Source organism: Pelodiscus sinensis, chromosome 24 (assembly GCF_049634645.1).
Source record: "Pelodiscus sinensis isolate JC-2024 chromosome 24, ASM4963464v1, whole genome shotgun sequence".
In the NCBI taxonomy this organism is placed as follows: Eukaryota; Metazoa; Chordata; order Testudines; family Trionychidae; genus Pelodiscus; species Pelodiscus sinensis.
In genome coordinates, this window is record NC_134734.1 from 1,105,025 (window position 1) to 1,119,468 (window position 14,444).

Sequence of the window (14,444 nt, forward strand, 5' to 3'; positions counted from 1 at the left end):
GTTGCCGGCGGGGGGGAGGTGTAAGGCGGACGGGGGTGGTAGTCGCTGGTTAGCTGAGCACGTTCCAATGGGTCGCCGAGTTCGCCCGACACTTTCAAACCAGCGCGTGGCCCTGGAGCGCCCTGGGGACGCACCAAATACCTGTCAAGGGTCAGGAGCTTTGGTGGCCAAACCGGATGAGCTCCAGGAGGTTCCCATGTTGGGGCTGGTTAGTGACGTTTCTGTGAAGAGACGGGTTAAGGCCGCATTTCTCAAACTGTGGGTCCCGACCCCCCCGGGGGGGGGTCGCGAGCAACTTAGAGGGGGGTCGCGGTCTCATGAAATTTGAGAACCCCTGAGTTCAGGGATTCCTGAAAATATTACTATACACCAGGGCTGTGTCTACACTGGCCACTTATTCCGGAAAAGCATCCGCTTTTCCGGAATAACTTGCCAGCTGTCTACACTGGCCCCTTGAATTTCCAGAAAAGCACTGACAATCTACTGTAAGAAATCAGCTGCTTTTCCAGAAATACTATGCTGCTCCCGTTCGGGCAAAAGTCCTTTTTCCGGAAAACTGTTCCGGAAAAGGGCCAGTGTAGACAGCACAGTAGTATTTTCGCAAAAAAGCCCCGATCGCGAAAATGACGATCGGGGCTTTTTTGCGGAAAAGCACGTCTAGATTGGCACGGACGCTTTTCCAGAAAAAGTGCTTTTCCGGAAAAGCATCCTGCCAATGTAGACGCGCTTTTTCCGGAAATACTTATAACGGAAAACTGTTCCGTTTTAAGCATTTCCGGAAAAGGGTGCCAGTGTAGACGTAGCCCAAGAGTGGGGGACCTAAGACTCGGGGGGCCTCTGGCTTGCCTGGATCCAGTCCCCATGGCTCTGGGTTCCCCTCAGCATTGGGAGCCCCGCTGTCCCCATGCTGTTCTGCTGTGGGGCTGGAACACACAACATCTGTTAGCTGGGGCCCCCGAGACTCTGTGGGAGGGGAATGTGGGAGCCTCTTTCTCCTCAGTCGGGCGCGGCATCAGTTAGGGGATTTGGGGGGGGTTTGCTTCTCACTCGTGCACGGCCCCTGACTGATTTCTCTGTGGGTCAGCAGCCCCCGACCCAGAAAAGGTTCCGTGCCCTGGAGGAGAAACAGGAAGTGGGGGGGAGGGAGGAAAGGACACGAGTTATGTTGGCTGGAAATTAACCCCCAAAGCAGCAAATCGTTTGCTTCTCTGGACTTCAGGAATTGCTGTTGGCAACCCCCCCTTGAGGCCCCTCTGTGGCTTGCCCCCTTTCTCGCCCAGCCCCACTTGCGGCAAGGGCTGGTAGAGATTCCCGCCGTGTAACCAAGCCAGCCCTAAACACGCCGCCGCAGGCAGGAAACACAGCTCAAGGAAGCGGTTTGCTGTGTCACACGGGGTGTGTGCCAGGCCCCCGCGCCCCAAGCTGGCCTCAGAGCAACTCAGCATCATGGCGCCATTGGGGCACAGAACCCAGAGTCCAGCTGGGCAGGGAGGGGGAGGAGGGTTCGGTCCCCGAGAACCGGACGGCGTTTCCTCCCAGAACGGGAACGGGCATTCTGCAGAGGGGAACCCCACCCTCCCGAACCAGAGTCGCGAGCGAAAGCGTCCGTTGACTGAAAACCAAGCCGAGCCAGGCCACGCTTTTCCGATTGGAAACGGGGTGAGGGCACAGGCGCCGACTCTGTGGCTGCTCTGGAGCACCCCCAAAATAAAAACAGCAGGTGCCCAGCACCCGCCACCAGGCCCCACCGCTCAGCTTCTCCTCCTTTCCAGCACCTCCCACTGCCATGGTCAGCGGGGTGCCGGAGGCGCTGCAGGGCAGGGTGAAGGCAGGAAGAGGCGGGGTTTGGGGGGAGGGGTGGGGTGGAGGCGGGGCTTGGGGCAGAGCAGGGGTCTCTGTTTGGGCAAGAGCAGGACACCTAGAAAAACGAACAATCCGGCTTCTGAAATGACCCTGGATGGAAAAGCCACCAGAGCCTTTGGCCAGTCGTCCTACGAGTGAATTGCTCTCTCGGTGAAGGATTTGAGCCTTTATTCCCATCTGAATTTGTCTGGCTCCCGCAAGCAGCCCCTGGGTCGTGTCAGACCTCGGATGGATTGAAGATCCCAGGATCCGGTTTCTTGCAGACCGTGATCAAGTCACCTTCCTGTCTTGGTTACACCGGATTCACGGAGCTCCTGCTTTCTCACCCTCTCGTCCTTCCCACAGCTCTCCTCCGAGCCCTTCTCCGTCTATCAACAGCCCTCTTGAATCACAGGCTCCGTACCCATTCACAGAATACACAGCTGTGTGGGGCTCCTGAAAATTGGGGGCACCTCTGGGTCTCAATGTCCACCCACCCGCCTCTTCCCATCCCTGTTCTGTGGCGCTGCCTCTTCCCGAGCGGATGTAGCTAACTTCAAAGGGGAATACACCTGAAAGACCTATTAGCAGACCCTGGGGAAGAGCCATTCATGCGGCAACGAAGCCAGTTACTAGACATATGCCAACCCCAGGTCTAGTCTGTCAGTTTCTGAATGTATTGTGTTAGTTGACAGGACCTTTACAATTTGCCGTAAAAATATTTCATTGGCGTGCTGCTGAAGAATCACATCTTGAAATCACGGTAGAAATGTAGCCGTGTTAGTCTGGTGCAGCTGAAACAAAAAACAGGACTGTGTAGCACTTTAAAGACTAACAAGATGGTTTAATATGTGATGAGCTTCTGTGGGCCAGACCCACTTCCTCAGATCAAATAGAGGAAGAAAATTGTCACAACCATATATACCAAAGGATACAATTAAAAAAAATGAACAGATATGAAAAGGACAAATCACATTTCAGAATAGAAGAGGGATAGAGGGGGGGAGAAGAAGGGAGGTAGATGTCTGTGAGCTAATGATATTAGAGGTGATAATTGGGGAAGCTATCTTTGTAATGGGTAAGATAATTAGCATCTATTTAAATTTGCATGTAAAGTGTCAAATTTAAGCATGAATGACAGTTCAGAGGATTCTCTTTGAAGTGAAGTCTTAAAAGGTCTTTGAAGCAGGATGCAGGTTAGCAGGTCATTGAGACAGTGTCCTTCCTGGTTAAAATGGCAAGAAACTGTTTTTTCTTTGTGATCCTGTCTGATATCTGTTTTGTGGGCATTGATCCTTTGGCGAAGTGTCTGAGACGTTTGTCCAATGTACATAGCGGACGGACACTTTTGGCACATGATAGTGTAAATTATATTTCTGGATGTGCAGGAATATGTGTTCTTGATCTTATAACTCACATCACTAAAAAGCACTCAGCTGCCATCTGGCTCAGGGCAGCATGTTAATAGTACTGCCTAGGGTCCCGAAATCCAAAGGATGGCCCCGATCAATCCTGGCCTTCAACACTTCAAAGGATGGAGAGTCCACCCCTTGCCAAGGTCACCCAGCCCAGAGCTTCCCCACCCTCCTAGGGAAATAGTTTGTCCTAATCTCCAACCTCAACCTCCCTCACCACAACTTGAGACCATCGCTCCTCATTCTGCCGTCTGCCACCACTGAGACCAGCCTCTCTCCAGCCTCTTTGGAACCCCCTTCAGGGAGTTGCAGGCTGCTCTCAAATCCCCCCTCACTCCTCTCTTCTGCAGATTAAATAAGACCAACTCCCTCAGCTGCTCCTCATCACGGTGGGCACCACAATGGGACACCGGATTCAGCTGTCTCAGTTTTGAACTCTTCTTTGTGGTCATGAGAGCCAGAAATGGATCTTTTGTTTATTTGGCAGAAATGGAGATTTTTCACGTATCCACCTGACGCCTGGAACAGAGGTTTGAAGAAAATCAGAGAGTGTTGGAAGAACTGGCCATTCCTGATGGCAAAATCTTGCACTAGACTATTATTCTGGGTTTTGTTTAACCATCTCTAAATGAAATGATTTATAAGATTACATCGTTTGGGGTTCTGGCTTCTGATCTGCTGTAATTTCTGTAAATTTCCTTAGCATAACTGTTGAGTGCTTGGTATTTTTAATAAACCACATCCTGCTACTTCCTGCTTTCTGTATGACTCGGCATAAGAACGGATATGCTAGGAGGAGAGATAGACGGTATGTGTATTTCATGGGCTAATACACTGCTTCACTGAAGCCCCCACATCACTTTGTGAAGTGATTCCCTTCGGGTCTATGTATAACGTCTCACTTAGATCCGGTGTGCAGTCCTCAATATCTCCTTCCTAGTACTAACCACTTCCCACTTAGATTGGTGGCAGCAGTGGGATCCTAAGGCTTTGCCCGGGTTTCTGGTCTCGTGCCTTTTGCAGTCTCACAGTGGAACCTTGTAATTTTTAGACCAAATGTGGATGCAACATCCCTCTGTATCCAGTGCCGTCCTTACCCCTACGCACAATATGCAGGTTCATAGGGCACTCCAAAATTTGGGGCACCACTGGGTCTTAATGTCCACCCACCTGCCTCTTCCCATCCCTGGTCTGTGACTCCGCTTCCTCTAGAGAGGATCTAGTTAGTTGACAAGTGACAAAGCCGGCCAGAGCTATTAGCAGGACCCGGGGAAGAGTCGTTCGAGTGGTAATGAAGCCATTTAACAGGGACTTGCCAAGTCTAGATATTTCCTGTCAGCTTCTGAATGTACTGGGTTAGTCAACAGGACCTTAGCATGCTGCTGGAGATTAGAACATCACATCACGAAAAAGTTAGCTTCCCCCCAGGCTGCTATCGGGCCTGAGAACACCATAAATGCTAAAGACAGTCCTGCCTCTACCAACTATTAATTCCTGGCTGGGTCCAAGTAAACTGCTCTTTGGAACTGTTGGGAAAATTCTTGCTCTGGAAAACACCTTTTCGGCAGCCCCGAAATTTCTCACAGAACCGAGTCGATTCTGACGACATTGATGTACGTGGAAGGAGCCAGAAATCAAGCCCGTACGGTCGCAGCTTCAACTTCGGGAGGCAACAGGCTGACGTTTTGTTTCGTTGTGAACTGACTTGATTTGCGTTGTTCTAAAACGATTTTTCAATCTTTGTAAATCTCCGGATCAGGGCGGGATGCTTTGATGGCCCCACAACAAAGGGGATTGTGGGTTTATCAGCAACACACAAACAGCCAACCCGGATGCTTTCTCTCCTCTGAACCATGCTTCCCTCCAAGCCGAGCCCTTGCCTATGAATTCGGGAGCCTGAATTCCCACTGCCCCCGTGGTCCAATCTCCATGGCTGTCAGGGAAACGCCGCTTATAAAAACCTCGTCAGCATCAGGGCCCAGGCACTGTCCAGCTCCCTGGCTTTGGTTACAGGCCCGAGGTGTGACGTGGTCCAGCTGCCCAGATGGGGAGGTCTTGGAGCTACCAGGGCTTTGATCTTGCTCTGGCTGTCTGCCCCGCCGAAGTCGGTCGGAGTCTGTGCAGCACGTAAGAGCAATCATACTGGGTCTAGCCCAGGCTCCTGTTGGCTGACAGTGGCCAATGCCAGGTGTCTCAGAGGGAGTGATTCCCTCCCCTGTCCGCCATTTCCAGTCTCTGACAAACTGGGCTAATCGTCATTGATGGACCTGTCCTCCATGAATGCATCTAGTTCTTTTTGGAACCCTGTTAAAGTCCTGGTCTTCACCACATCCTCTGGCAAGGAGTTCCACAGGTTGACTGTGCACTACATGAAGAAAATCGTCCTTTGGTTTGTTTTAAATCTGCTGCCTATTCGTTTCATTTGGCGACCCCTCGTCCTTGTGTTATGGGAACAAGTCAATCCCTTTTCCTTATTCACTTTTTCCACACCAGTCATGGTTTTATAGACCTCTATCCTATCCCTCCTTAGTCTCCTCTTTTCTAAGTTGAAAAGTCCCCGTCTTTCTAATCTCTCTTCATACAGGTCCCCTTCCAAGCCCCTCATCATTTTTGTTGCCCTTTTCTGAACCTTTTCTGATGCCAAGAGATCTTTTTCGAGATGAGACAACCACATCTGCACGCAGGATTCCAGCTGTGGGCGTCCCACGGTTTCATACTGAGGCAGTAAGATCTTCTCGGTCTTATTCCCTATCCAATCCCAGTCTCTCCCAGATTGTCTGGGCAGAATCTCTCTGCTGGACTCTCTACAGCTTGCGCCCATCTTTCCTACAGCGCGGTGCTGTGGTTGGATCCACGTCTCCAGCTGGGCCGACTGACAACACGCCTGTGAATGCACGAAACGGGCACTGGATCTGGTTCAATTTGCTCTTCTCTTCGCCCCCCCCCCCAACTCCTTTGCAGCCACACGGCAATCCCCCAGTTTGGGGCTGCACTGGAGTCTCTCTTCCCAAGGGACGCATTTTGCTCGTGACGTGGCTGAATTTCCTCTTGTTGGTTTCGTCCCAATTCTCCCCTTCGTGCAGGATATTTGGAACGTCCCCTTCCTGCCAAAGTGTTGGCAACCCCTCCTGGCTCGGTGTCTGCCGCAGATTTTCGAGCCGCCCTCCCCACTCCGGTATCGGCGTCCTTAACTCTGACCCTGGCACCCTGCTAGATGTCCTTCCAGCTCGACCGTGGTCGGCTGCTCTTTGGGGCCGCAGTGATTTCCCGCATCTGCCCATGGGACTGTGTCAAAACACAATCGACAATCGAGCTCCTCCCCCCTGCCTTGTTCCAGGGCCATCGCCCTGCTTCGGAGTCACCCCCCACCCCAGACATGGGGCTTCCCAGACTAGCAGCAGCTCCCCACCCAAATCTATCATTGTTTTGATTCCTTGGTAACACCGCGGACGCCGTGTGGTTACCAAGATCCTGAGGTTTCGCGGTGACGCGTTCTCTCTCTCTCGCTGCTTCCGTTCGGCATCTGAGCCGGCCTTTCGGTCTCATATAAGGGAAGGAAGGGGGTGGGCTGTGGCCGAGGTTTTGACTGCAACTTCAGAGAGCGCCTGGAGCCTGCAAGAACCAAAGGTAGGGTTATTGTTTTTCACTTGAGGGAGCAGCCGGCGGCTCCGATGTGTGATCTGCCTCCAGGAGTGCCAGGCGCTGCATGCAGATGGCACTAAGCTAGCGGGAGAGGTAGATACGCTGGAGGGCAGGGACAGGGTCTAGAGTGACCTGGACGGATTAGAGGATCGGGACAACAGAAATCTGATGAGGTTCAACAAGGACAAGTGCTGAGTCCTGCCCTGGGGACGGAAGAATCCCAAGTATTGGTACAGGCTGGGGACCGACTGGCTGAGTAGCAGTTCGGCAGAAAAGGCCCTGGGGATACAGCGGATGAGAAGCTGGAGATGAGTCAACAGGTGGACCTTGTAGCCAAGAAGGCGAATGGCATATTAGGGGCATTAGGAGGAGCATTGCCAGCAGATCCAGAGAAGTGACTTTTCCCTTTTATGCAGCACTGGTGAGGCCACATGTGTCCATTCTGGGGCCCCCATTACAGAAAGGACGTGGATGCATTGGAGAGGGTCCAGCGGAGGGTGGCCAAAATGATTCGGGGGCTGGAGCACGTGACCTACGAGGAGAGGCTGAGGGGGTTGGGTTTGTTTAGTTTGCAGGAGAGGTGAGTGAGGGGGGATTTGAGAGCAGCCTGCAACTCCCTGCAGGGGGGTTCCAAGGAGGCTGGAGAGAGGCTGTTCTCAGTAGTGGCAAGTGGCAGAACAAGTGGCAGTGGGGGAGGTCTAGGTTGGATATTAAAAAAAATATATTTCCCTAGGCGGGTGGGGAAGCGCTGGGCTGGGTTCCCTAGGGTGGGGGTGGAATCTCCATCCCTAGGGGTGTTTCAGTCCCAGCTGGGCAAAGCCCTGGCTGGGCTGATTGAGTCGGGGCTGGTCCTGCTTTGGGCAGGGGGCTGGACGGGATGACTTCTGAGGGCTCTTCCAGATCTATGAGTCTCTGATTCTATGTGCACACCGAAAAAGTGCCGTCTTCCCGAAAGATCTCTCGGCAGGAGCTGGGGCTCTCTGATGGGGATCTCTTACTGAGATCAGGCCAGGACAGACAGTCCCTGCCTTCGGAGCTCTTGCACTCTCCACAGACCAGGGAAGGATCCGTTTCCCTATTTAACAGATGAGGGAAACTGAGGCACGGAGCCATGCGCTGACTCAGCCGGGCGTCTGCGGCCGAGCTGTGGATAGAACATGGGGTGGGGTTCAGAGCAGGAAACCCTGGTGCCTCGCTCATGAGTGTGACATACGACAGCTGCTGCTGATCTTAATCACAGCGCAGCGATCAGAGGCCTTGCGGTGCTGGGTCCACTGGGGATCTGTGCATGGTCAGAGCCACAGCCCACAGGGAGGTGACCTGGGAGGAGACCAGGTTTGCAGATGAGACAAAATCACTCCAGAGCGAAGGCCAAAGCTGCCTGCAAAGAGTGACAAAGGGGCCTCGCCCCACGGGCAGCAGGAGAGCGGATGACGCAAGACGGATTGAGAAATGCGCAGTGATGCCGAGTGGAAAACACAACCCCGGTGGGCGGGTGTCAGTGGGGCTCTCAGCGCTCCAGAGGGGGTCCTGGGGGTGCTCACGGAGTTCTCTGAAAACAGCAGCAGCTGCCACAAAGTGCCCAGAATGGGGCGGTGAGGGGGGAGCATCATGAGGTAGAAGGGCAGATGGAAGGAATTGGGCTTGTTTAGTTCGGAAAAGAGAAGGGGACGAGAGAGCAGCTTTCGAGTATCTAAAAAGTTGTTACGAGGAGGAGGGAGAAAAATTGCTCCCCTTGGCCTCTGAGGACAGGACAAGTAGCAAGGGGCTTAAACTGCAGCAAGGGAGGTTTAGGTCGGACATTAGGAAAAACTTCCTGCCTGTCCGGGTGGTCAAACACTGGGATAAATTGCCGAGGGGGGTTGTGGAATCTCCATCACGGGGGATATTCCAGAGCAGGTTGGCCACACACCTGTCAGGGATGCTCTAGATGATGCGTGTTCCTGCCGTGGGGGCAGGGGACCGGACTCGATGCCTCTTGAGGTCCCTTCCTGTTCTAGTGTCCGAGGATCCGATGCTCATGAACAAAGGGATCAATCGGTGGCTCTTTGTCCGTGGTTCCCCTTGAGAAGCGGCTGGGGGTCTGGGCAGACCCCGTCCCGCTATTGCCAAGGGCTTGGTGCCGCTGGCGAGCGACGGGAACACGTGTTGGGTGGAAGCGCCGTGACCTGGACCCTGAATCCACGAACCTCTGTGGGCTACACAGGAAAGCGCACGACTCACCCGTCTGTCAGTTCTCACCCCCTCCCCGGGGACTCCCCTCCAGATGGGGCTTGGAGGCTGCTGGCTGCCAAGCACTTGCAGACAAGGTCTTTATCCTTCATGCCCAAAGGTGAGGGACTCACCTGTCCGACAAGGGGCTTCTGTTCCTTTTGAGCAGTAGTTTAGGGGAGCTATCACTCCCCCCGGCAGTAGCTACTGAGGGGGAATAGGAAAAAGGGGATTCTCCACCTCACCTCACTGCCCTCTCCCACCTACCCCCTATTCCTCCCCCATGGCCACCACCTCATCTTACCTGTGCATCTTCTCCGGGAGCCGGGCAGCTAACGAGTGGAGCTAATTAGACAGGCGGTCCTATCTAGTTCTTTTCTGAATCCTGGTAGAGTTTTGGCCTTCACACCATCCTCCGGCAAGGAGTTCCACAGGTGGCCTCGGAGGGAACTGTCTGTAGACCGCCTGAAAGGGACCACAGCGTGAGAGCCCTGGGGACAGATAATGCCACAGGACATATCAGAACCCCACTCCAAGGCCTGCTAGGTCCCTGGGAGGCCCACACCTGAAATACTGGGTGCAGGGGTGGTCGCCCACCGATATATTAGACTGGGAAGGGCAACAAAAGAGATGAGGGGGTGGAGGAGTTTCCTTGTGAGGAGAGGCTGTAGATGGGGGTGGTTCAGCCAGGAAAAGAGGCGACCCAGAGGGGACAGGGCAGGGGGCGATAAAATCACTCTGGGTGCAGTGAAAAGGCCCAAAGAAGTGCTATTCCCTCCTTCCCACAACACAGGAATCAGGCATCACCCTGGAAAATTCCTGGGCAGTGATGTCTAATGCAAACAGGGAGCTACGGTTGGGCCCAATGCACAGTTAACCTGTGGAACTCCCTGCCAGAGGACAGGGGGCCATTTCATACGAGGGGGCTACTTTAACCATCATTCCAGGAGCCACTCAGGTACCGGAAAGCTCTGGAGTTTTAGAGAATAATAAATACAGTTAGCCGAAAGGAGCACTGTATCTAATTCCTATATAAGGGAAGAAAATTATTTTTCTATATATTACCCCTGGGAACAGCCATATGTTACAGGTGTATGTAAATATAGAACACTTGGGAGATAATACAAGATATTCCCAATCCCAAACCTTGAGGGGTCATAAGACCAGCCAGACTGGGTCAGGCCAAAGATCCATCTATCCCAGTATCCTGTCTTCTGACAGTAGCCAATACCAGGGGTCCCAGAGGGAGTGAACAGAACAAGGAATCACCAAGCGATCCCTCGCCTGTAGCCCATCCCTGCCCATCCTGGCTAATAGCCATTGTAGCTCTCTTCCAGGAACTGATCTAGTTCTTTTTTGAACCCTGTTAGAGTTTTGGCCTTCATAACAGCTTCTGGCAGGGAGTTCCACAGGTTGACTGTGAGCGGCATGATGAAATACTGCCTTTTATTTGGTTTAAACCTGCTGTCTATTAGTTTCATTGCATAACCCTGGTTCTTCAGCTATGAGAAGGAGTACACAGCACTTCCTTAGTCACTGTCTCCATACTTGGCAACATTTTATAGACCTTTGTCATATCTCCTCCTTGTAGTCGTGTCTTTTCCAAGTGGAGCAGTTCCAGTCTTAGTAATCTCTCTTTATACAGAAGCTGTTTCCTACCTCTAAACACGTCCGCTGCCCTTCCCTTTAGCTTTTCCAATTCCAATATATCTTTTTGGGATGGGGCGAACAGATCTGTGTGCAGCGCATGGGTGTACCATGGATTTATAGGCTGGGGTATTTTCTGTCTTGTTTCTTGTCCCCTCCCAAATGGTTCCCAAGATACCAAAAAAGTAGGCATACCGATCTTGTGGAAAAAGGGGTTTTTGCAAACAAAGAAAATGTCCACACTGCTTGTTTTTGAGCAAAAACTCCAAACGCGAAAACGGATCGGCAGAAAATATGCAAATGAGATCGCACCTCATGCAAATGAGTCCCTCATTAGCATATTTTTTGCCGAGAAAACTCATAGTGTAGACATAGCTTTGGGGTATGTCTACACAACAGAGTTTTTTTGGAAAAACTTCACTTATGTCCACACTGCAATCATGTTCTTCCGAAAGAAAATTGAAAGAACAGAGGAGGGTTTTCTGACATTGGTAAACCTCATTCTTCGAGGACGAAGCCTTGGTGTGAAAGTCACGTGCGGACAGGGAAGAGGGAGTTCTTTTGGAAGAAGAGGAAAGAGGAAAAAGCAGAAGTGTTCTGCTGACCACTCCGTCCACAGTTACATGCGAGAGAGCGTCCGTTCCGTGTGGATGCTATCTGTCGAAAAAGCAGATTGCAGTGTGGACGCTCTCTTTTGGAAGAAGTTTTTCTGGAAGATCTCTTCCGGAAAAGCTTCTTCCGAAAGAAGCCTTCAGTCTAGACAGAGCCTAGGTGTATTTCCAGGAGATAAAACCTGGTTTCAGGAGGCATACCTGCGCCGGTCGACAAAGGCACACCTGCGCGTCTAGACTGCCCCGACCTGTCGACAAACACCTGGTCGGCAGAGTGCGGCAGCCATTTACATTTAAATGAAGTCGTGATTATTTAAATCGCGGCTTCATTTCCCTATGCCGTGTAGCCTAATCTACTTGCCTCTGGCGACAGAGGCGTGTAGTCTAGACATACCCCCAGTAACTAGCAAGAAAGTCTTAATCACTGTTTATTTATCCAGTCACACAATGCATTTGCTATTTCTCCAACACAAACACGCTCCATTTCAAGGTATTAACGGTGCCAAGATTCAAAGCGTAAAAGCGAATGTAAAAGTGGCACTTGCATTTACAAAGGAAGGACCTGGAAGCCGTGTTAGCCTCCGGGAATGGCTCCGTTCCATAATGGGACGCAGGAATCCGGAGTATGCAGCTGCCGTCAGCCTGCCAGACGATTCTCAGCTGTAAATATTTGTTAGGCGTCATCAAGGTGTCACAGGACTCTTCCGTGTTGATGCTAAAACAGACTAACCGGGCTGCCCCTCTGAAGCACCACGGGAGACGGCTTACGTGTTATCAGGACAACGTGCCCTCCAAGCAAGGTCATTTCTAGGCCGCGCTCCGCTCGGAGGGAAGGCGGCAGAGAGACCTGTCCCCAGGCGGGTACAACCTGGTACCAGTAGAGCCCTCAGCACCTGTGAAAAGTCCCACCGATGAATAAAAAAAAATCTGAATTTGCCATGTGAGACGCCGGGGGATGGACAGAAACATCCTCTGATTCCACCAGGGGCAACTGAACCGCCTCAGGGCAGCACTGGCTGGGGCTCGGAGACTAAAACCGCCCGGCTTTGGGGGAGAGGCGTCGGGAGACAAACACTGAACCGGGCCCTTCTCCGGCCCAGGCTGGCCAGACCCGGCTCCCCCCCCCACCAGCCGGGTGACAGGAGCTATTTCCCCATCGCCGGGGCTGTGAGGGCCCGTGGGGCTGGGCCTGCTGGCTGCAGGCGTTGACAGGGGAAGCCAAGGGGCACACAGGCCATCAGCTACCCAGCCAGAGGGGCCTGCGGGAACCGTGTGGTACCCGCTCGGCACAGGGAGGGGGCAGCCAGAGCCCTGCCGACAGCGCCCCCTGCTGGCCAAGGGCAGCAGCAGCCCCCAGGGTCGGGGAAGCTCCATTTTCCTTGCCCGGACCCGAGCGCAGGCCCTGTCAGCCAACAGCCCCTCCCCACTCAGAGCCCAGCTCCAGGCCGCGGGCTCCCCAGCCACAGCACCGAGCAGCTGCTCATGCTCCTGTTTGCACCCCGCTGTGGGGAGAGAGAAGCCCCCAATTCTCTCCAAACGGCGCCCTGCCAGGGGCCATACGACCAGGTTCAGGGCCAAGGGGTCCGGTCCCGGAGGATCCGTCCATCAGCCAGGCTCTGGGTATCCGTAGCCAGCGTCTGCCCGACGCTGGGAGTGGCCGACAGGGGATGGGTAGGGACGGTGTCCTGAGCGTCTGTCTGGCAGGGAGTCGCTCGTTCCCTGCTCTGTCCCCTCCGTCCGGGGCACCAGCGTTGGCCACCCGGCAGGATGGACCTTTGGGCTGACCCGCTCCGATGCTCTTGGGATGATTTCACCTGTTCTGTTCCTTCCCGCCGACACCTGCGGCAGTTCGGCAGGCAAGGACCCGGGATCGCAGTAGACAAGGAGCTGGAGATGAGTCAGCGGGCGCCCGGGTAGCTCACAGCACTGGGAGCATTGCCAGCAGATCTAGAGAAGGGACCGTTCCCCTTTATTCAGCACCGGGGAGGCCACATCTGGAGTATTGCGCCCAGTTCTGGGCCCCCATTACAGGAAGGATGTGGAGCGATGGAGAGGGCCCCGTGGAGGCAACCAAAATGATTTAGGGGCTGGCGCACATGAGGAGAGGCTGAGGGATTGGGGCTTGTTCAGTCAGCAGAAGAGCAGAGTGAGGGGGGATTTGAGAGCAGCCTGCAACTCCCTGAAGGGAGGTTCCAAGGAGGCTGGAGAGAGGCTGTTCTCAGGGGTGGCAGGTGGCAGCACAAGGAGCAATGGGGCTCAAGTTGCAGTGGGGGAGGTCTAGGTTGGAGATTAGGACAAACTATTTCCCTAGGCAGGTGGGGAAGCCCTGGGCTGGGTTCCCTAGGGAGGGGTGGAGTCTCCATCCCTAGGGGTGTTTAAGTACCAGCTGGACCAAGCCTGGCTGGCTGATTGAGTCGGGGCGGGTCCTGCCTTGGGCAGGGGGCTGACTCGATGGCGCCCGAGGGCTCTGTCTGTCCCGGGGTTCTGTGACAATGCCCTGGCCCAGGAGTTTTTCAGGGGTCGAGCTGTTTTCCAGGGTCTTTACCCATTTCATTTTCTTCCCGTCCCACCCACAATGTCTCGGTCGGGGTCTTGCCCCAGGGTGCGCTGGTTCCCGCGCCAGGCCTGCGGCCGAGACGCGGCTCGCACCCGGGCGGCCCGGCACCCCCCACGAGGCCCTGACCGGCCAGCGCTTGTGTCCTCCAGGCCCTGATCAGCACCGATCCTGGCCTGGCGCTCGGCTGCCATGACGACCGGGCTCGTCACCCTCTGCCTGCTCGGCGCGCTCCACGCCACGGCGGCCGTGCAGAACGACACAGGTGAGCCGCAGCGGGCGGGGCCGGCAGCCGGGGGAGGGGGACTGAGTCTGGGGGCTCTCGTGTGGGGAGCACTGAGTTCTGCGGCTGAGGCACCCCCTCAGCCCAGGCTGTTCGGGGGTAACGCTGGCTGGGAGGTGGGTGGGGGCAGGGTCCCCCCCAACAAAAAATTCAGGCTGCTCAGGAAATTTTGAAACATGAGCATTTCCTGTCCTGCCCTGGTGCCTCGTGGGAGCTGTCGTTCAGAGGCCTGGTGCGCC

General features: G+C 54.2%; 1 protein-coding gene across 1 annotated transcript in view; it reads left to right on the forward strand.

Annotated features, from left to right (window-relative positions):
* Nucleotides 1-14,444, forward strand: part of LOC106731821 (uncharacterized) — a 42,615-nt gene that overhangs the window by 20,308 nt on the left and 7,863 nt on the right. The window contains exons 7-8 of the mRNA XM_075908212.1: nt 8,900-9,231; nt 14,086-14,187. Of these exons, the coding sequence (XP_075764327.1) occupies nt 8,900-9,231; nt 14,086-14,187 (434 nt within the window). The remainder of the gene's footprint in view (nt 1-8,899; nt 9,232-14,085; nt 14,188-14,444) is intronic.